The sequence below is a fragment of the Pteronotus mesoamericanus genome, unplaced genomic scaffold (assembly GCF_021234165.1).
Source record: "Pteronotus mesoamericanus isolate MK-2021 breed Mesoamerican mustached bat unplaced genomic scaffold, CSHL_Meso_final scaffold_21, whole genome shotgun sequence".
NCBI classification, from domain to species: domain Eukaryota; kingdom Metazoa; phylum Chordata; class Mammalia; order Chiroptera; family Mormoopidae; genus Pteronotus; species Pteronotus mesoamericanus.
The window spans coordinates 13216040-13239571 of NW_026555310.1; the positions used below are offsets into that span (position 1 = coordinate 13216040).

A 23532-nucleotide genomic window follows, 5' to 3' on the forward strand; every position below is an offset into this window, starting at 1 on the left:
CCTTTTCGTTGGGGAAGGGTCTTGCCTTGAAGTTGTTGGCTGCTGACTGATCAACGTGGTGGCTGCAGAAGGTTGGGGTGGCTGTGACAATTTCTTAAAATGAGACCATAATGAAGTTTGCCTCATCAATGGACTCTTCTTTTCATGAACAGCTTCTCTGTAGCATGCAACACTGAGTAATAGCATTTACCCATGGTTAGAACTTCTTTCAAAATTGGAGTCGGTTCTTTCAAACCCTGCTGCTGCTTTAACAACTAACTTTATGTAATATTCTAAATCCTTTGTTGCCATTTCACCAATTTTCACAGTATTTTCACTAGGGGTAGATTCCATCTCAAGAAACCACTTTCTTCGCTCATCCACAAGAAGCAATTCCTCATCTGTTAAAATTTTATGGTGAGATTATAGCACATCTTCAGACACTACTTCTAATTCTAGTACTCTTGCTGTTTCCACCATATCTGCAGTTATTTCCTCCACTGAAGTGATAAACTCCTCAAAATACATCCATGAGAATTGGAGTCAGCTTCTTCTGAACTCCTGTTAATGTTGATAATTGGACTTTGTCTCATGAATCACAGGTGTTCTTAATGGTATCTAGACTGGTGGATCCTTTTCAGAAGGATGCCCATTTACTTTGTCCACATCCTACAGAAGGATCACTGTCTACAGCAGCTATTGCCTTACTCTATTTCTTAAATACTATGACCTGAAAATCAAAATTACTCCTCAGCCCATGGGCTGCAGAATGGATGTTGTGTTAGCAGGCATGGAAACAACGTTAATCTCATTGTACATCTCTAGCAGACCTCTTGGGTGACCAGCTGTATTGTCAAAGAAAAGTAATATTTTGAAAGGAAGGTTTTTTGGTTTTTTTTTAGTGGTAGGTCTCAAGAGTGGGCTTGAAATACTCAGTCAGTCATGTTGTGAACAGATGTGCTGTCATCCAGGCTTTGTTGTTCCATTTATAGAGCACAGGCAGAGGAGGTTTAACGTAATTCTTAAGTGCCCTGGGATTTCGGGAATGGTAAATGAGTATTGGCTCCAACTTAAAATCACCAGCTGCTTTGTCCCCTAACTAGGGAGTCAGGCTGTCCTTTGAAGCTTTGAAGCCAGGCACTTCCTTCTGTCTATCAAGGTTCTAGATGGCATCTTCTTCCAAAATAAGGCTGTTTTGCCTACATTGACAATCTGTTGTTAAGTGTCAATGTCTTCATTAATTATCTTAGGTAGTTCTTCTTGATAACTTGCTTCAGATTCTATACCAGCACTTGCTGCTTCACCTCACACTTGCATGTTATGGATTTGGCTTCTCTCCTTAACCTCATGAACCCACTGCTGTTAGCTTCACACTTTTCTTTTGCAGCTTCCACACCTCTCTCAGCCTTTCAGGGAATTTAAGGAGAGCTAGGAACTAGCTCTGGATTAGGCTTTGGTTTCCGGGAATGTTGTGGCTGGTTTGACTTGTGTCCAGACCACTAAAACTTTGTATCAGCAAAAGGCTGTTTTGCTTACTTATCATTTGTGTCTTCACTAAAATAACACTTTTAATTTCCTTTAGAGTTAAAAGTAGAATAGCACTTTTAATTTCCTTTAATTGCATTTACAACTTGGCTCACGGGCCCAAGAGGCTTAGTTTTTGGCTGGTCTTAGCTTTTGACATGCCTTCATGACTAAGCTTAGTCATTTCTACTTTTGATTTAAAGTGAGAGACTACATCTTTTCCTCTCACTTGAACACTTAAGGGCCACTGTATGGTTATTAATTGGTCTAATTTCAATATTGTTGTGTCTCAGGGGAGATGGGGTCCCAAAAAGAGGGAGAAAGACCAGGAAACAGTCAGTGGAACAGTCAGAACACATACATTTATCAGTTAAGTTCATTATCTTACCTTGGCACACCCCCAAAACAATTATAATACTACCACCAAAGATCACTGATTACAGATCACCAAAACCAATCTAATAATAATGAAAATGTTTGAAATATTGAGAAAATTACCAAAATGCCACACAGAGACAGGAGTGAGCAAGTGCTGTTGGAGAAATGGTGCTAATAGACTTAACACAGAGTTGTCGCAAAACTTTTATTTGTAAAAAATGCAATATCTGCAAAGTACAATAAAATGAGGTATACCTATATTGAGGGTGGGAGTTGAAAAAATTAAATACACTGTATAATTTGCTCTAGGTTGTCCTTTTTATGATGGCTTTGAGCACAGTAGGTATTTAGGAAAAACTTGTGACTTATGGCTATTAACATACTGATATATATCAAACTGTTAAACTAGTTTGATTAAAATTTACCTACATCTGTAGTATAATGTAGAAGACAGTAAATTATCATTATATTTTTTATGAACCAAGCTTTCTATATAATTAAGTTCTAGAAATGTAACATTGTTTTTTTTCTTTCTTTACAAAAAATTTCAGTCATGTATTGATTTACTAGCAATTATCCTGCAAGAGTAGGGTTGGGAATTAGGAATTAATTTTGATGTTGATTTTGGACAGTTGAAAAATAAATTATTACATTCATATGTGATGTTTATAAATGACATTAATGTATTTTTTTAATCTTTTGTAGTTTGTGTCTTGTATGTACAAGGAGTTGGAAATAAAGAATGGAGAGAGGTAAGAATTTAAAAAATTTAAAAAATCACTGTGCTGGAAGATATGGTATGAGTTACAATTTGATGAAGGTGATTCTTTCCTGTTTTAGTTATTTTAAGCCTTTCTGAATTCAAAGATTGAATTTCTTCTTCATTTTGTGAAAGTAACCTTTGTGTTTTATTTTTAATAATCCTGAATATTTGGCTGATTTATGACTTTCCTGTGGAATATTCTAGCCTTAAAACTTGTATTTTCCTCAGTCCAAAGTAAATTTAATGTGTTGCAATTCTTATGTGATTGAAGTCTATGGACTTAGTCTCACTTTTAGAGGTCAAATGCGGATTTTCATAAACTATTGCTTTAAAGGGTTTGAAGTGTACGTGTGATTATCACCTGCTTTTTGCCCTTTAATAACATATTATTTGAAAATAAAGTAGAAACTCAGTTTCCTAATATAATTACGCTTTAGTAGAGCAAAAGCAAGGAGGCAGAATTTCTATTTTAGTTAATTTATTTTCTAGTGTGTGTCAAACAGAAGCATGAATGCTGGAGGGGAGGGGAACATATTAAAATAAAAAGCCTTTCCATCTGCTTGTAGTTGCTGGTTACCTCAGGAATTTCGTGCATTGTTTTAATGAGGTTACAGTTTCTGGTGCGATATCCCTGGTGAGATTCATGCTATTTATTGCCACAGATTGCTTTGCAGTCAGCCATTTTATAATACCAATGTGTCTCAATTGTGAGAGGGTAAGAATAGATCATTGTAATTTATTTTCAAAACTGAGAGAATAAACCAATTCAAAAAGTGTCTCTACTGATAATGGGTAGGCGGGACGCTGAGTGCCACTTTCTCTGATCTAACTGCGTTTGCACATTTCCACAGTGTTGTTCGATGTTTATGTGACACTCTGCATATCCAAATGATGTGAACTCACCGTATCCGCTGCTTCTTCACTCCAAATGTAGCTAAAAACATCACCGGCCAAAATATCAAACTGCAATTTTTACAGCCGTCCTTGACTATCTTTCCCATACCTTCTTCATTTAATCAGTTATCCAGTGTTATGAATTATTTTTCATAAAAAAAAAATCTCAGATAAGCCACCTCCTTCATTCAGACTCATGTTATCTTTTGTCTTCCTGTGAGTCTATGTCCCTCTCTTTTGTTCCTCTAATTATCCCTTTCATTATTTTCCTTCAAAATATGCTTTCTTTTGTTATTCACTTTTACAGTTTCTTTTCTCAAAGGCCTGGGACAATGCAGTGGACCTGCTGACTGACCATAGGTCAGGCTAGATAAGGCTGAGCATTTACCAGGGGTGTTTAGAAAATACCATTATTCAAGGCACCAATAAAGGAACTGAGATAAGAAGCCATAGGTCTAGTAACAGGCATCTTGACCAATGCATCTCCCTAATGATGAGGCTTTCTTGTTGCCTACGCAATGAGATACAGATTTCTTACTTAAATTTACAAGGTCTTTTGTAATAATAATAATGACTAATGTTCTAAGCCCTTTAGATATATTGACTAATTTAATTTGCACAACAGCCCTAAGAGGTAGATATTATTGTAATCCTTATTTTACACATGAGGAAACTGAAGCTTAAGTGACTTGACAAAAGTTACCTAATTGTAAAAAACAGAGTAGGGATTTCGACCCAGGCCATCTGGCTCCAGGGCCTCTGCTGTTAGACCACCTTGCTTTGCAGAATCCTTATCAGATCCCAACCTTTACTTTCTGGTTTTATTAATGGAAAGACATTCGATAAATTGATCTTTGGGGCTCTATACTTATTTTTTTAAAACTTGACTCTAAAGGAAAGACAATAAGAGAGGGGGACCTGCTATTTAAGGAAAATGGCATAAGTTAAAAATAAAGAGAAAACAATATTTTACACGTTTATTTTTTTCTTTGAAGGAATAGAAAGTATTAGAGGAAATAATGCTCAGAGGGGGTATAAAAACAATGTAGAAGTTGAGAAGTTGATGAGAAATAGGACCCAGACTCATCTACAATGGGTAGAAACATATGGACAGTACGGGGAGATACCAGTTAAGAGGCAATTTCAACAGACAGAATTTCAGAAGAATTAAAAGTCTTAAGTACTAAAGAATGATCTAGAAAAATAGAAAGGATGTGTCAGATGCAAGAGACAAGCATTTTGTAGCTAAAATCCCTTGCATTTAGCAGCTGATTGAATATGCTTGGGCAGACCCAAGATGGCAGAGTAGGTGGAAGCTACACTAACCTCCTCCCAGGACCAAACTAGATTTCCAACTAAATTAAAGAAAAACCATCCTGAATAAACAACTGAACACTAGCTGGAGAGAAACCTTATAACCAAGAACATATGGAAGAAACCACTTCCTTACAAGAGAATGCCACTTACCCTGGGCTCCGGCAGAGGGAGGGCAGAGTGGACTAAAGACGCGTGAGAGTCCCAGGCTGGTGACTCTGGGGAGAGGGCTGAACGATTAGCTGCCAGGATCCCTGTGCTGAGTCATTCCCCATACTGCAGAAGCCATCTTTCTCTGGCAGAGCACTCCCCTCCAAGTGGTATCAGCCTTAGGGGAATCAATAGCCCCACCAGCAGGAATCCTTCTTACCGGCCCCACCCTGTGAAGCTTAAGCCAGGCTGCTGAGTACAGATGGAGGCTATTTCAGTCATTAAGTCTAATAGCAAAGGTGGATCTCTGGAAGCTCTGAGACTTTAGCTGACCCTCCCCCAAGCCTGGTGCTGGTAAAAGCTGGTCTGGGTGCACAGCCTGGTTCTTTCTGCATACAAGCAGGCCCAGCAGAGGAAGCCACAAGCTGTGGATCCCTGATAGCTCTAAACAGGTTGCCCAGGGCCAGTCGTGGTCAGTGTCTGACAAAATTCTGCGCCAGACTCTTTGCAGATCTACCTAAAATATGTAAACAAATACAAAGAAGCAGCCAAAATGGGAAAACAAATAAACAGGCCCCAAATGAAAAAAAAGAGAATATACCAGAAGAAGAACTAAATGAAATAGAGGCAAGCAATTTATCAGATACAGAGTTTCGAGTAATGATTATAAGGATACTCAACAGCATGAAAAAAGACATAGAAGCCATAAAAAAGGACCAGTCAGAAATAAAGAATGCAGTATCTGAAGTAAATAATACACTGGTAGGAATAAACAGTAGGTTAGATGAAGCAGAGGATCGAATCAGTGATTTGGAAGACAAGGTAGAAAAAAATACCCAAGCACAGGAGTAAACAGAAAAAAAAAAAAGGAATTTAAAAACATGAGAGCCTAAAAAACTTTTGGGACAATATGAAGTACAGCAACATCTGCACCATGGGAATACCAGAAGGAGAGTGAGCAAGGGATTGAGAACCTATTGGAAGAGGTAATGACCGAAAACTTCCCTAATCTGGTGGAGGAAGAAGACACACAAGTTCAGGCATCACAGAGAGTCCCAAACAAGATGGACCCAAAGAGTCCTACACTAAGACACATCATAATTAAAATGAACATGCTGGTTAAAGGACAAGGGATGAAAAAATGAAGTACACCATGTATATTATTAAATCACCCCAAACCACTTGAGAAGGACAGTGTGATACACTGATTGAGGGAGTGCACTTGACTTCTCAGTGTCTCTGGTTCCCGCTCTGTAACAGGGGGAATGATGATAATGATTCTAACTCATGTGGTTGTTGTGAGGCTGAAGTATGAACCACTGACAAGGACTGTGTGTCTGGCACATAGTAAGAATTATATGATTAAGAATACATCAGGACTCTAAGAGATCAAAAAACTTTTATAAGCATGACAAAACCAGTAGGTGGCTGGTATGTAAATTCCTGCACTGTAAAATTCTGTGAAATTCATTGCACAAGCCGAGCAGTTGATGGGAAAATGACCTATGGGATTTACTTGGCCTCAAACCTAATATGAAGCTGTGGTGTTACACAGCTGCTAAAAAGCTAATGCAATCTGAGGATTCATTGATGGATGTGCAGTGCTTACATCAAGGAAGATAATGCTGTTATGTTGAGCTGTATGAAATTGTCATTTTTGTAGGTCAAAAATGGCTGCGTTGGTAATTTCACGTGATTCAATCGAACACTATTGTATTTTGCCTTGGTGGGAGCAAATCTAGAGTGTTATTTTTCAGTTCTCCATTTGAGACCATTGAAACGCCAAGTATGTATTTAAGGAGGGCTGTTATCTTGAAGAACAGTATGGGAGCTATGACATTTCAAAGAAGGAATGTTTAACCTGAAAAATGCAAAGACTCTAGATAGTCATCATTATTGTCCTCAAATTCTTAGAGGATTTTCACCTAGCAATGAGGGTATACTTACTTGACATTGAAATAACAAAAAAAAGGGGAACAAAAAATTCGGTCCAAAGGATCAAGAGACAGAGAAGCATGATGTGGTCCACTGTGGAGAAGACATTTGTGACATATAGAGTATCTCACAGTAGAGTGGGTTTTTCAGAGCTGCCTCCTCGGGCTCCCATGGCTGTCCTGTATTCAAACAGCTGTCAGTCTGGTTTCACCAGGGAATAAGTTGCGCTTGTTTCCCTCCAGTTTCCTTGTGAGTCTATGATTTTATGGTGGAGTTCAGAAAGAGTTTTCTTCTCATTTTATCAGTTCACTCAAGTACCTTTTAAGTATTAAATGTTGTTTTACAAGGTAATAGCCTAAATCAGTATCATAATGTGGAGGAAAAAGAAACTTTCCTCTGTCCTTCTAGGTTCTTCCGGTTGGTCTAATAATCAAATAGACATGGAACAGATGAATACAGGAAAATGTCCGTATTTAGTTACATATGTACATGTGGGAATCCCACATACATGAGAGAGTTAAAGGCCTAGCATACATGAGAGGTTCAGAGACAGAAAGGGAGAATGAAGTATATGGGACATTCCAAGCTACAGGTGAGGTCAGGCCCCTCGGGGCTTCAGAGGGGAGGAAGGCCATTGCGGGATGATAAAGAGCACACATGTTCAGTAATTATAGTTCCCCCTGCCTTATATATAGGTCATAAAAGGTTATTTCTGGTGCTCATTCTTATTATGGGCAAGGCCCTTATTGAAATTCTTTAAGGGAGAGGTAAAAGTTTCTTATAAGCCCACATGGTCTCAGTTGCCTTCGGCTCAAAATACTTCACACGCCTCAGTGCCTCACCTCGTGGAAGACTGGTTTGAACTCCTTCAGTAATTACTCTCAGGATATTTTGAATCAAACAAGTAAAACAGTATTATAGATGCTTGATTAATCATTTAAGTATATCCATCCATTTAGCATGTTAACCTATATTTATTGGGTGGCTGTCGTGTAGCTGTAGTGGTGGGTAAAGTTTTAAAATAGACAATATTTCTACCTCAAGGAGCATAGAATATAGTTGAGGAATTTTCCAGGACCTTCATTATGTTTATACAACCAAGTTACTGATTTAGGTATTGACACTGTGTCAATAACATAGCTCATATTTGAATTTAGATGTATTCTTGAAAGATCTGTAGTAAGTATCCACATGATTTTATGTTCTGGGATAAATTACTTTTAGGTAGTAAGGAGGATAAAAAAAGGAGTTAAAAAATGTGTTGAAATCAATGCTCCAAATAAAATGATAGAAAAATTATTTAAATTTATTCTATAGATAAAATCTGCAATTTAAAAATTAAGTCTGACACTATTAGAATTACCTGCATATCTTCAAAAATTCTATCTAATAATGATTGTGAATTATCAAAAGCTCTCAAAGTAATAAGATCTTTTAAAACTAAAATTATACTTTAGTGCATAATAATTTTGGAGCTAGAAATGATATTTAAGTGCCATGAATTATGAAAATATGAAAACTTTAGTGGCAAGTAGAAATAGCACAAAGTAACATCCATCCCTAAGGATGTACACTTGACTTTGAGAGGTTCTGAAAATGTTGCAATTAACTACTTTGAGTTAGATTTTACTTATCCATTTGTAATCTTATTTTGTGAATTATTTTTAAACATTTGAAATTCCCTAAGCTAGTATGTGATCAAAGAGAGCGAGCTGAAGTTGTTTATAAGCCACAATTACTGTAATTTGGAGGCAAATCTACTGCCACATGCTGATTTATTATTACTTGACACTGTCTCTGCTTCTGTACCATTCCACTGACATTGAGCTATTTTAACATTTATCTCCATACTGAGTAATATATGTATAATAGGTAAACACATATTCAGAAAGGATGAGAAGAGTCTTTATAGCTCAGCTTAAATGTTACGCTACCTACTAGTCTTTCCTGACCTTAACAACTAGAACTTCCTCCACGTACCTTTGATATTCCATAACTTCTATATATTTCTTCTGGTCCTTGTCACCTTCTACTTTATATCACTCAACAGACATCAAGGACTTCTTTGTGAACTCATTTTCTTGTATATCTTAGCTTTACTTCTTAGCTCAGTGCTCCTTAAATGTCAAGCTCTGACACTGCAGCATTTAGGATAGGGTTGTATTTTTAGAAGGTGCTCAGTTAATATTTGTTGAAGGGATAAGTTTGAGGATACCCTCAAACATGGGCACACATTTTTCATGCTTTCAGAATTTATGAGTTGGAAAAATCCCTTTAGATTGTTTGGTACAAAGGCCACATTTCTCATGTGAGGACATTTATGTGGTATGCTAATTAGTTCTGAGAACTTAATGCTTGTTGTGCTGCCTTTTGCCTTTAACAACTATTTTGGAATTTGAATGATAGCATCTGTTGCGAAATGCTATTTACCTTTTAGACTTCAGGGGATATTCGTTTCATTTTCCTCTGTTTGTTCTGTGGAAATATTATAGTGAAACATGTAAGTTATTGATACAGGAAAAAGGAAGCTCCCCGCAGTCGTTGGGCAATACTGTTGCCCACCCACTGAGGGTCCTGCAGGGCTACTGACATTGTCTTCACTGTTGCAGAGAAAGTGACTATTTTTGTTTGGTTTGGGTTTTTTTCTCTTTAAAAAAAAAGATTTTAACTACAATATACTGCTGAGCATTTGCTCTGTACAGATTTTATTCGTTTAGTGGACATTTGAAGGATTCTTACTATAGGTGTTATGATTTCTCCATTGTGACTGGTTGAGGCGATTATAACAAAAGATATTTGATCTCTTACAAGAACGGCTGTGCAGCACATGGATGAAAGGACTTTGTAAAACCCATATATTCTATGGAATGTTTAATTGGTTGTAAGGCATTATTATTTTAGCAAAAATATATTGCTTGTCCCTAAGGAAAATACTGTATATACTTACTTGGATCTCCAACGTCAGTCATACTAGTTTCGGAAAGAGAACTGCAGATTGGTCTTGAAATTGTTTAGAAAAGGACATAAAATAATTTTACAAGTATTCCTGACCAGAAATAATTAGAAGCTGTGGCTTAATGTAAGTTGCCCATAGTTTATAAGGCTAAGTTGAAGCCTATTAGCTGTATCAATATGCTGAGAATTCCTGGCTTTGCTTCTCTCTCTTCTCACTTTTTTTCATGCTAAAAATTAAATCTATTGGGGTGAGATTGGTACATAGGCTTCACGCGTACATTTCTATGATACATGATATGTATTTTGCATTGTCCTTTCTCCATTTTTATCTGAACTGTCTGTTTTCTTTGTCACGGGTTGGTCTACTAATTAACTTTCTCTCTAACATTGGACCCACCAACTCTTGGCTGCTTTTGCATTCTGCAGTAATACCAAACAATAAAATTTTGTATTTTATCTACTTTTTGTGGTTCTCAGCGGGAGTGTTGGTCTCTTGCAAGTGACTCTATCAGGACTGGAGGAAGAAGTTCTTATGTATGATAAAAATTGCTGAATATTGTATAGGATAAATTAGAGACAGCTTGAGGCTTTGGTTGATTTTATATTTCTCCAGAATGGGTTTACTTTTGCTTCTGGGGAGACAGCTAAGCTATGAAAAATTCACCGTATTTCAGTTAAAGATTTGACTGACTCGAAGCTGAGTTTTATTCCTATGAAGAACTGCTGTGGCTCTTGTTGATGCGATCTTTTTTCTTTTTTCTTTTTTTATTGTTGTTCAATTACAGTTATCCCAATCCCCACCCCCGACCCTCCACCTTGCTCTCCCCTGTCCAGCCCATCCCCCTCCCGCAGTCAGTCCCCACCCTGTTGTTCATTACTATGGGTCCTTTATACATGTCCCTTGACTAGACCCTTCCTCCTCTTTCCCCAATTATCCCTCTGCCCCCATCCCCTCTGATCACTGTCAGTTTGTTCTTTATTTCCATGTCTCTTCTGTTTTGCTCGTCTGTTTGTTTTGTTGATTAGGTTTCACTCATAGATGAGATCACATGGTTATTTGTCTTTCACCCCTGGCTTATTTCACTTAGCATAATGCTCTCCAGTTCCATCCATGCTATCACAAGGGTAGGAGCTCCTCCTTTCCTTCTGCTGCATAGTATTACATTGTGTAAAGGCACCACAGTTTGTTGATCCACTCGTTTACTGATGGGCATTTAGGCTGTCTCTAGCACTTGGCTATTGTAAATAATGCTGTTATGAGCATAGGTTCTTTGGAATTGGTGTTTTAGGATTCTTAGGGTATAAAGCCAGCAGTAGAATCACTAGATCAAAAGGCAGTTGCCATCTTTAGTTTTTTAATTCCATACTGTTTTCCACAGTGGCTGTACCAGTCTGCATTCCCACCAATACTGCACCAGGGTTTTCTTTTCCCCATATCTTTGCCAGCACTTGTTATTTGTTGATTTGTTAATGATGGCCATTCTGACTGGTGTGAAGTGATATCTCATTGTGGTTTTAATGAGCATTCTTTCGTATAGCTATGTGACCTCTGCATGTCCGCCTTGGAGAAGTGTCTGTTCAGGTCCTTTGCCCATTTTTTTATTGAATTGTTTGTCTTCCTGGTGTTGAGTCATATGAGTTCTTTATATATTTTGGAGATCAAACCCTTGTCCGATGTATTGTTGGCAAATATGTTCTTCCATACAGATGGTTCCCTTTTCATTTTGATGATGGTTTCTTTAGCTGTGCAAAAGCTTTTTTAATTTGATGTAGTCCCATTTGCTCATGCTTTCCTTTATATCGTTTGTCCTAGGAGACATACTGGCAAAGATATTGCTGTGGATATCTCACATATTACTGCCTATGTTTTCCTCTAGGACTTTTATGGTGTCATGACTTATAATTAAGTCTTTTATCCACCTTGAGTTTATTTTGGTGTATGGTGTAAGTTGGTGGTGTAGTTTCATTTTTTTTTTTTTGCGTGTACCTGTCCAGATCTCCCAGCACCATTTATTGAAGGGGCTATTTTTACTCCATTATATGCTCCTGCCCCCTTTGTTGAAATTAATCGACCATAGAGGCTTTTCTGATTGATTTATCTGTTTTTTTTAAAAGATTTTGTTTATTTATTTTTAGAGAACAGGAGGGAAAGAGGGAAACATCAGTGTGTGGTTGACTCTCATGCACCCCCCCAACTGGGAACTTGGCCCACAACCCAGGCGCGAGTCCTGACTGAGAATAGAAATGGCGACCCTTTGGTTCACAGGCAGGCACTCAATCCACTGAGCCACACCAGCCAGGGCATGATTGACTTATTCTTACTCTTTGATATAGCCTTTGGTGGTCCCAACTCAAAGCCTTTGTTGCCTTATTTTTTAAATACCCTTTTTAAAAAATTAAACATGTTGGCAAGTAGAAAGAAATTTATCCCCTTTATGGATTTTTTAAACCTCCATTGCCTTCCACAGTTGGGTGAGACTACGGAAAACTCTGCTCTGTGTGGTTTCTCTGTTTTAGATGCAGGAACCTACAAATGCTCTTTTTTTCTCCAGATTTTGTTTCTACAACTTATAACTTTTTATTAGCTCTCTTGTGCCCCAAAATTATTTTAGTATTTTGTTCAACTTTTATACTGAGGGGAAAAGTTGGTCTGAAACAACTAATTTGCCATTGACAGAAATAGAAGTTTGTTGTGACTACTTTTGAATGGAAATAATTCTCAGACTTAGCTTTGCAGTATATCTATTTTCCTGTAAAATTCTCAAAAAAAAGTAAACTGAATAAAGCTCATGAAAATTAGCACTGAGAATGTAAGAATCTCAGTGCTGAAACTGCCTACAGGTGTCTGCCTTATACAACAATTTCAGGAACGGAGGAAATTTGTTTCAAACCTTAAAGGCAGTAATAGAATTTAATAATTCTTTTAAAAATCTAAGAATTATTAATTTGGAGATTTCATAAAGAAATTTATTAAAAGTTACTCTTGACTATTTTAAATATATCATTGCCTACTTTTTAATGAATGCCAGTCAACAACACTTACTATGCATTTGCATGAAAAACTGCTTTTAAATATTCAAAACCATCAGCATTGGTATGAATACATTTTTCAAGTTTATTTTCAATTGAGTTTAGATAACCTTGTAAATAAAATAACAATTTAAAGTAATTGGGCAATCTAATTGAAAACAATTTAATTTAAAATAAATAACATAATAACCTGCCCAATTTATTTAAAAATATGTTGTCTCACATAAATGAAAAACTAACTAATCTGTGACAAAATTAACCCATAATCCCAGTACAAACCTCATGGATAAGTTGAGTCCATTTTACGATTTTTCTTTTTCAGATGGTAAAACATATAACTAATCACAGGGTTAATGGCAAACATAGACATTGTAAAAAGTGGTTCCTTAAAATATTGTTATTTTTTAGAGTATGATTTAGTATTACAATGTTCTAAATAAGGTTTCAGCATTATATACTCTAGTTTTGAAAATTGATGGAGTTTAGTCCTTTCGATATTTTATGTGTGACAATTGCAATGACATGATCAAGGTGTGTTTTTTTATGGTTAATAATTTAGATTCTTTTCTGAAAATAGAAGATCCAAAAAAGCAAAAGAAAGTCCCATATGTGAGCTACTCTGTTTTAACCAGGAATACTAGAAGGAGGTCACTTCTTGTTTTCTCTCTCTCCGTGTGTGTGTAAGTGTGTGTGTGTGTTTGTGTGTGTGTGTGTACATATATATCTACTTCCATAGCTACATCTCACTGATCTATAATAATGTAAGATCCAGATAAAGCCTTCAGATTTTATACTTGTCTTCTTGTAATTGAGTTTAAGATTATTAATACTTTAAAAGCAAAGAAAAGGCCTTGGATATTGAGTTACATGACAAAACTAACCTCTTTTCCCTTAAGAGAAAAAGTCTGTGGATTCCCTGGTAATCCCAGGGTTTAACTTTCAAGATGAAATGTATAAGAATGTGAATCTTCAATTCTGGCCTTGTGTGCATGCACTTGTACAGGCACTCCCGTTTGGTATCTTCCATGCAGGTTAAATATGTGTGGTCCTAAACTGAGGTTCTCTTTATTGAATTTATCAACTATGTCAGCACTACTCAGTTTATCTAGTCTTTTAGCCTAATCTCTGGAGACTGTCCTCTATATCACCACTACTAAGATTGAATTCTAATACAATAACGGAATTAAAGATGGGTGCTGGTCCAGGTGGCCTTTTTCCTCCATCACTTCTACTTCACTTGAAAAATAAATATGATACTGGGGTGGCTGTTCTGGGCCTTCGCAATATGTTAAACATTTCTGAACACTTTTCCTTTAAACAAGAGTTCATCTGCTTGATGCCATAAATAGATAAATGTTCGTTCCAGTACTGCTCCTCGGATCCTCTGAAGCAGTCTAAAAATTAGTTGATTTAAAATCAGGGATATTTCCATTCTATCATTTTCTGCAAGATTTATTCCTAAATAGGACAAATTTGTATTTATCCAATTAGCCCAAGTATAAAACAAAGAAAAACTTTCAGTGTCTTGATTGTAAATTGTTTTTTATTTTTGCTTAAAGTTTTACAAGAAATAGTATTATGTTCTATAAAAATTAATAGTTTATATACCTTGTTTTTCAAATGACTGAAAATTTTCATACTTGGTGAGCAAAAGAACATTTTTTTCTAACATTTGTTCTAATTATGAGATGATGAAACTTAATACTGTATAATTATGTAAAAGTGCTTGACTGTCCACATTTGCATAAGGTCATTGTGCCAGAGATTATTATAATCAGGTTTGTAGGTACTTCTGACAATTCAGAATTGTTGATATTCAGAAAAAGACTTGTTAGGATACAAGTTACAATTCTTTCAAATGTAGCTGTTTTATGTATATTTTAGATATATACCATTATAAATATTATTGTCCTTAAAATTTTTATCCTTTTTGATCTGCATAGCATTATATGCAAGTGCACATTTTTTTTAGCAATTAGAAAAGTCTTATTTAGTAATATAAGGTATTAGCTAAGACAAATTCTATTTCAAGTCAAAAAGATAAATCACTTAGTGGAGAGCTAATATAATCCCGGCCTCTGGGAAAGAACCAACATATTTCCCATGAGTTGAACTAGTCATAATGTATCTGTGCATTTCTAATTATTGCCAGTTTCCACTTCTCATGATAGAATGAATTAACAGAAGCAGTGCTTAAAAGTTTTATGTTTCTAATTTGAAAAGTAAAACATACTCACCTGAAGAAGTTAGGAAAACCCAGAAATACACAATAAAAACAATCAAGATAATTTCTACATTTTGGTATACTTTCTCTTTATTTATACACACACACATACATGCATTTACACTCATGTACGTGTGTGTATATATATATACTTATATTTTAATCAAAGTTGATAGACTATGCATTGATATTGTTTTCTCTGAACAATATATTGCAGATCTCCTGTAGTTAACCATTTGTTCAGTTTTGTACAGGTGTAAATCAAATAGATATATATGTCCTGTGCTTTCATGGAGCTCAGTGGTCTGGTGAAGGAAATATATATTTTATATAAAAAATATAAAATATAATTCTAAAATATAAATTTCATTAAGAAAAGAACAGGTTCTATAAGGAGAATAATTTTAGAGGTGGGACCAGCTTTAGGGTGGGTGTTATAGAGAGTCAGAATGCTGACATTTAAGCAGAGGCTTAAAAGATGAAAAAAAGTTAGCTATGCAAGAGTGGGGTTAAAAGCATTCTATGAAGAAGAAATGACAGCTGCAAAGGCCATAAGATGGGAAGAATTTGGTGTGTAAAGGGATCTGAAGGAAGAGCAGCTGGCTGGACAAAGAGAAAGAGGGGATACTGGCCCACGATGAAGTTCAAAAGGTAGATGGGTCCAAGTCCTGTAGACGAAAGAAAAGAGATTTTATTCCAAGCACTATGGGAAGCTGTTAAAGACTTTTAGAGTGGTGAAGTTGCATGACTGCATTTACCTTTTTAAACAAACTATAGAAATGATCTCCGAAAGTGTAGTCTTTAACTTTTTTAAAGGATTACTCTGGATGTTATATGAGGATGAACTGGTAAGGGAACAAGAATGAGGAGAGATGTGATTTAGGAGGCCCTTGATTTGATCATGAGAAAGATGAAAGCTTGAATTAAGCTAATGACAGAAACTGTGGAGGGAAGTGTTCTAAGATGTGTTTCAGAGTTTGAACTGACAATTTCTGAGTTTGTGATGAACAAGATTGAGGAGGATCTCCCATTTATGGCCTAGGAAATCGAGTAGATTGTGGCGTCATTTATTGATGAGGATAGGCATGCTCAGGACCAGGACTGGGGCAGTAGTTGTGGTATAGAATAAATATTTAAGTTTAGACAATAATTTAGAGGGCCTATAAGACAATCAAATGTGTAAGGTAGGAAGACAGTTATGTGCATAAGTCTCTATTCAGATGAGTCTGGGCTGGTGATACACATTTGGAAGTTATGATCGTAAAGATAGAATTTAGAGCCAAAGAAGCAGATAAAATAACCTAATAGATGAGTGAAGATAGAGACATGAAGAGGGGAGAATCCGTGCTTTAATAATGAGAGATTGCATGCCAGAGAATCTGAGAAGAGTGGAAAAACAGGGAACTGTGCTGTCAAAAAGCCAGAAAAAAAGACTTCAGAAAGGAAGGAATGGGCAGCTGTGTCAAATGCTGCTGAGACGTCTAGGGCAAGGTGGCCCAAAAAGTGATCACTGGATATCACAATGAGAAGGTTATTGGTGATATTTCAGAAGCAATCAGGGCTATGTGTCAGAAGACATACTGTAATGCTCATAATTTGTTGAAGGTTAGCTAAAATTTTGATGGCTACGTATTAATCTTCATTCGAGATAGTAGAGTATACCCAGCCACCCATATTGCTGACAAGCCAGTATTCCCTAAGAAACAGGCTTGTGGATGTTTCAATGGCTCAGAGGCCCTAGGGAATTGCTGGTTTGCAATTCTGTGGGGTTTACCTTGGGGAACTGCATTTTATCTTCTTACCACTGAGGGCTGAATCTGGGTTAAAATCTACAACAAGGATTTGGGTGCTTGGGAATATGAATACTGGCTGAGTTTCTCGATGGGAGTATTGTGCATTTGCCTGTTCGATGCTCTCTGCTCAGACCTGGAAACCATTTCACCCTCCAGCAGTAGAAAGGATACTCTGTCTGGTTCAGATTTATACTCCTTGACCTTTTGCACTGCTCTTTGGGACATGTGAGCACTGTGGGCATGTGGTTATAAGGTACATGCCCTTGTTCCCATTCCCTCAAAACTGGAAACATGGATAAGCTCATGGTGGAATATTTCCAGGGCCCACCTGAAATAGAAGAGAGTCCTAGGAAGAAGGTGGATTTTGTAGCCACAGTGACTTAGGTTGGGACCCTCTGCTTCAATTCTCTCCTCTGTAAAGTGGGACAAATAATACCTAACGTTTAGGGTTATGGTAAAGATTTAAAGTAATGTGTGAAAAGTGCTTAGAGCCAAGTAAGTACTCAGTAATTAGTGGCTGTCATCACTATTATTGTTCAAAGTAATTGCTCAGTATTTTGCAAATGTTAAATTAGTTACCTTGGTTATGGTTTGTCTGTATGATACCTGTCTATGATATAAAACATTGTCCAATGCACAAGCCTCTGCAAACTTGTTCTTTTTAGGATAATTAGCAATAGCCATAGTAAATTCTTTGTGATCAGTATTTTGTACCATAGTCTTATTATCAGAATTTATGTAAGCTCATGACCTTCACTTTTTAGTGGATTAACACAGTTCTTTTATTCCTATTAAAAGGATAGCTTTTCCTTGAACTTTAACAAAAGTTGGTTCTCTGATAAGACAGCATGCATAATGCTGTTCAGAACTGAAGGTTAAAATCCCCTCATTAGAATTCTGTGGCAGTAGGAGGGGAAGAATGTAAGCCTGATATGAAAATAGAGACATAAAGTTTTATTCTGCACCGTCTGAGGAGGGGTGCCTGATGGACTTCCTTCACGTTGAAATGAAGGAGGGCTAGCCAGGGAGTTTTGTTTTTTGGTTTGCACTTCCCCTAAGATGGAGAGACTTATTTTTTTCAAAGCAAAAATGCAATGCACTAACTTAAAAATGTATAAGAATCATAGGTCCAATGTTGGCTGTCTAGAGACCATAAAGATTCAACCAAAATAAAAACCAAATGATTGAAGTGTATAATACATTATAAGAAAGTTCTTCCCAAAACATGGCTAATCACTCTATTGTGTAGAGTACTGCTTGATTTTGAATACTTTGACCCCTCCAATTGTAAGAATATGTGTTGGTTGGCTTAATTATACACTAGTTTTTGGCAAAATATATGTGATAAATTTAAATTTAAGATAGAAATAACTTCTTTTGATTAGAAAGGGATCTGGTATTCAAGTGGAGAGAACAGGAGAAAAATATTGCAGCTTGTTATATGGATTTTCAGAAGCTGCTTTTTTTGTAATATGAATGAACTCAGTGCTCACGTTCCGATTTCTCTAAGTAAATAAGAGGGAATGGTTTGATCTCTAAAAACTTTTCTGAAGGGCTTTATTGTATGAAATCACTTCGATATTTATTGCTTATGTTTTCAAGGAACTATGTAAATACTAAGTAGTATACTGTAATAAGAAACTATGCAAGGGTTGATTTTAACCTCTCTCTCTCTTTCTCAACAGTTTGGAAGGACTGAAGTAATTGATAATACATTAAATCCGGACTTTGTAAGAAAATTTATTCTGGACTACTTTTTTGAAGAAAAAGAGAATCTTCGTTTTGATTTGTAAGTTCTACTAAAGCTTGCATTAAAAAATTAATATTTAATGGGAATTTTAGTAACATAAGCCTGGTTCCTATGGTTGCACTGAACACTAGATTATATTGGCAGGAAAGTAATTACCTGTAATTTTATTTAGAGTGTGACCTGAGCCTTGTCCATAGTACTTCTTTGCATTTTACCGGTTTTTGGCTATCTGTTAATTCATACAGTAAGTGAACAATTCAACAATGTAGAAGTTCTGGGCAGTATATATGGACATTCTTTCAAACTGCCCTCTGCCCTAGTAGGTTTTTGACAAGTTCTGCATATACCTCAAAGTGACCTCATTGACTCCATGGTGGACGTCTCTCAGATCTTTTAAGTTTTTCTCAGCTGCTTCTTTGTATAGCACATGCATCTCTGCCTAACTGTGGTTACTTTTTATTCCTTCATGGCCTCATGTTTCTAAGACACAGGATGCTTGATATTTTTGATATTTTTAATATTCTTGGGACTTTGATGCTTAATTAAGCATATTAAAATATTGGTAAAATCAACCCTCTGTCCACAGAGAATCTGGAGTCAGTCTGTTTATAAGATACATTAATTACTGAGTTTTTGTTCCACATGGGTAAACTGGTGATAGTTGAATATCTGGATATTGTTAAAAGGAATTCTATAAAGGGGGAAAGGTATAACATATTATAGTATATACTTAATCTATTGAAACAGAGTTTATGAACATTACAAGTATTTAAAAAGATAAATATCTTATTTTAAATTGCCAAAAACAATAAAGTGAACCATGCTGTCACAATTTATAAAGACTTTTAAAATCTTGCTTCCTTATGGGGACAAAAGGCCTCTACTGTTAGTAGTTTTCCTCATTTTCCTCTAAATTGTGTCCAGTAAAGCACCTGCAGTGCTTGCTTGAAAAAGAGAATTTTATGCCAACCCTTTTCTTCAGGACTTATAGGAGTTCAAAGTATTCATTATATGTATCATATAGAAATTTTAATGTCCCATTTAGTTTTTATTTCCTTGAAACCCCTTTAGAAGTAATAAAAAATGAGGCTCATAAAAAAAGAAAAAGAAACCTTATGGTGTAATGTAATGATTTCCTGACCATGTTTATCATGGAGATTGCATATACTGTTGTTATTTAAAAACACACATACATCAGGTAGAATGTAGTTTGATTGTCCTATTGTTCAGGGCCTTCACAGTAATTTTTAAAATCAGTTTTTTTCCTTACATCAGCATGGTAACCCCTTAATTTTCTCTCTGTAGTTTAGACTTAACTTTATCCTACAATCAGCCACTATTTCATGATTCTTTGTTCTATTTCCTTTTCTCTCTTTCTTCTTTTTCATTCATCTGTATAGTTTTCTCTCATTTAAAAATAAAAAATATTTATTATAAAGTTTGAATAATATAGCCATTGAAAAAGTAAAAGTTGCTTCTTATCCCAATAACAAATATTGTTTTATTTCTTCCAATAATTGTTCCAACAATGTCAGGTGAAGGACTCCCTTATTTATGGTCTAATTTAATCATTTTTCAGTCACTTTTTTTTATTAGAACTATCTCACTTTGTTAATCATTAGGGACTCTTCACTTTAAAATTTTAATCTCAAACTTAATCCACTTATACTCCTCTCACTTGGAGCTATTGTCTCAGCCACTTGCAGGAGAGAAGGGAGGTGGAGGAGCAGAAAGGTGCGGGGAGGCAGAGATGTGGGTGTCCTACCCCCTGGGAAAATCTAGATCTTAGAGGGCACCAACTCCAAGGGACCTGTGCTTAGCACCTTGCTTGCCTTCCTCACTGTGGAGGAGGTAGTCTTCCTCCTCTTCCACAAAAGGAACTTTGTTCCCTGTTCCTCAGTCCTCAGAAGGCATTTCCTAAGACTGTGACCTGACACTCTCTTCCACTGGAAGTTGGCCCTGCAGACAGGTTCTGTACCTGACTGAGGAACCAGATGCTGACCTCCCCTTCTCATGAGCACCCCAGATTTTGGAACTCCCTTCACTTGTCTTTGGGGAGTGGAAAGAACTTCTTTGGGGATACTGCTCTTCCAAGAGGTAGGGAATAGACTGTCACTTCATGAGTAAGCTTCGTGGAGAAGGGTCTGATCCTAATGTTAGGACTCATTGACTCATCTATCAGCATCCCTGAGCTAAGCATGGGGATACTTAGATTCTTTTGTTTTCAGCTTTAGACCTCAGTTGGAATTTTGGAATACAGGAATAATTCCAGTCAACATCTGTTACCATGTAGTAGAAAACATAACCCTTAGGATCCATCCAAATCAGTTACTGCCAATCAGGGACTCTAATAATAAGATTTCAGTAGCGAGATGAAGTTGTTTACAAAATTCCCCTTAGTAAATTTAGGCACACTGGGTTGCACTCTTCTCAGGATAAACTAATGAGCTTCCTACTTTGCAATGTATTCTCTTTTCCTTAAGGAGAGTGTGGCACTCATAAACCTAGACACACACACGCATTCGCCACACATTATAACCATTAGGATGTAGTGTTTATGTTCTGACCTGTGAGGGTGAGGACCGGAGTTAGTCTTTTAGAAAAGTTAGAAGGAAAATTCCATTGATAGAAAAATCACGGTCATTATGAATGCATTGTAGCTCAACATATTATCTTTAGAGGGATGCTGTAAATTACCTATTTTTGAGATAATAGCATTTAAAAAATTTTGTTAAAGACAGTGAATGAGGGCTATATTTGAAAATAAACCTCTGTGATAAAAACATAACTTCTTTTCTTTTTGCTTCTTTTAACTGAGCACACCATGTAATTTCTCCCCAGCCACACTAAACTCTTTATAGAAAACGATTTCCAGGACCAATTCTTGGGAAGGAGCCAATGGAGTTATGTTTCACCTTTGCTATTGCTACATTTGCTAATGTCAATCTTATCCTTAAAAAACAGAAGTCTTGAATAAGGACAAGTTCTTGAATAAGAATTATTTTTTTATACTAACATCTGTAGGTGTTCAGTAGATGTTAGGCAATTGCTGATTTAAAAATTCTGGGTTACAACTGTTGAGAGTGTTCAGCACACCCTAATGTGAAGAAGAGTAATGCTTCTAAGTCAGGTATTCGCATCACACAATGTTAAAGCCAATCTGTGCTAAACATCCTTTGCTCGTGAATAAGTGCACCTTTGCCCAGCATCAGTACACTCAGTGAACTCTGATTCTTTTCATGATTGAGATGCTTTGTTTCTTTGTGAAAACATTCTTGTTATGTGAGACATTCTTGTTATATGAAAGGGAAGACTTTAATTAACCTTAAAAGAAAGCAGTTAATTTTTGGTAGGAAGATGCACAAGGGATGTGCAAGGAATATGACTTGGGAGAAAGACTGGAGGCAGTACAGTTTCCTATTCAAGAATTTGGCAAATTCTGGTTGTTTTGACTGTTAGTGATCTTACCATTTCCACAAATTCTTTAAAAAAAGGGGCTAAAGTGATAGTGAGTGATGTTTTCTCATGATCTCTTCAAGAAATCATTTTGAGTACCAACTAGTCTAAAACAGGATATATAGTAATCCAATATAAACATATTTTTCTTGCTGTAATATACTTGTTTTCCCCAAGTTCTGTGATTGAGTAAAAATAATGTCTTGTTCCTTTAGCCAAATTTCTAAGTTAACTACAGCATTTAACATATTAAGTAAGCATTACAATATATGCAAATAACAGCCCGTTACAAATTACCGGCTCCTCTGTTTCTCTTTTAATAGTATCCAGGGAAGGGGAATTGCAGATTTTAGGGAATTTTCCATACTATTAGATACTAATTGCTTCATAAGAAAGGTAAATTTTAAACTTGTCTTAGTAGAATTGATGACTAAAACATTAGGGTTTCAATTTAGGTTGTAGAAATAAAAGGCTTTCTCACCATTATTAAAATTTTGATTCATTTTTATATTATTTAGGTTTTTTAGAAAATACTGATATTTTTATCTAGCTGTATGTTATGGAAATAATTTGTTTTATATTTTAATCTTTCAGGTATGATGTTGATTCAAAGAGCCCCAACTTGTCCAAACATGTAAGTTCATATTTTATATTTTTTATGATGATGATTGCATAATATAAATTACAATGTCATGACTTATGATTGATACTTATGTTGATTTATTAATATTAATGTACATGTCCATAACTTTCATGTAATAATAGTCATAAAAATAAATGACATTTTAAAGGACCCTAAAATAACATTTAGAAGAGCTTTTTAAAGAAATATACCTTCAGTATGTAAAATATATTAGTCTTATTTATTTTTTTATTAGGTGAAGAAGTCATGTCCGTTCTCTGGATCAGGTTAAGAATGATGTAAGAGTGGGCCAGTATCTTTTTGGGAGGCTTCACCCTGAGAGAATGGAAATTATACTTAGGTGCAGGCAGGATGATTTGCTATTCCACTGTCCTTGTAATTCATTTGTTCAACAATATTTTCTAACTACCTCTTCATGCTGGGCCCTATGTTAGTTTCTGAGGGTACAGTATGAACAATACAGACATAGAGTCTGTCCCAGAGTCACTTACAGTCTCTTGTTCTTCTTGGGTTCTGATCTTCCCACTCCTCTGTTGTAACGAGTTCTCGTCACAGGGTGACAGGCATTTTATTGGGGAATTTACAAGTTCAGGAGCAGTGGGGCAGTAGAGGGAAGCAGATAAAGAGGTGGAGGTAAGAAGAGAGGGATGGGAACGGATTCTCTGGCTAGGCATTGGTGGTCCTGATCAGCCTATTTATTGACCTGTGGGATTGGAATTAGGCCAGGCTTCATATGAAGGGCTG

General features: G+C 36.2%; 1 protein-coding gene across 1 annotated transcript in view; it reads left to right on the plus strand.

Moving 5' to 3' along the window:
• Window positions 1–23532, plus strand: part of CPNE8 (copine 8) — a 177437-nt gene that overhangs the window by 26884 nt on the left and 127021 nt on the right. Inside the window, exons 3-5 of the mRNA XM_054591256.1 lie at window positions 2587–2633; window positions 18625–18728; window positions 22740–22779. Of these exons, the coding sequence (XP_054447231.1) occupies window positions 2587–2633; window positions 18625–18728; window positions 22740–22779 (191 nt within the window). The remainder of the gene's footprint in view (window positions 1–2586; window positions 2634–18624; window positions 18729–22739; window positions 22780–23532) is intronic.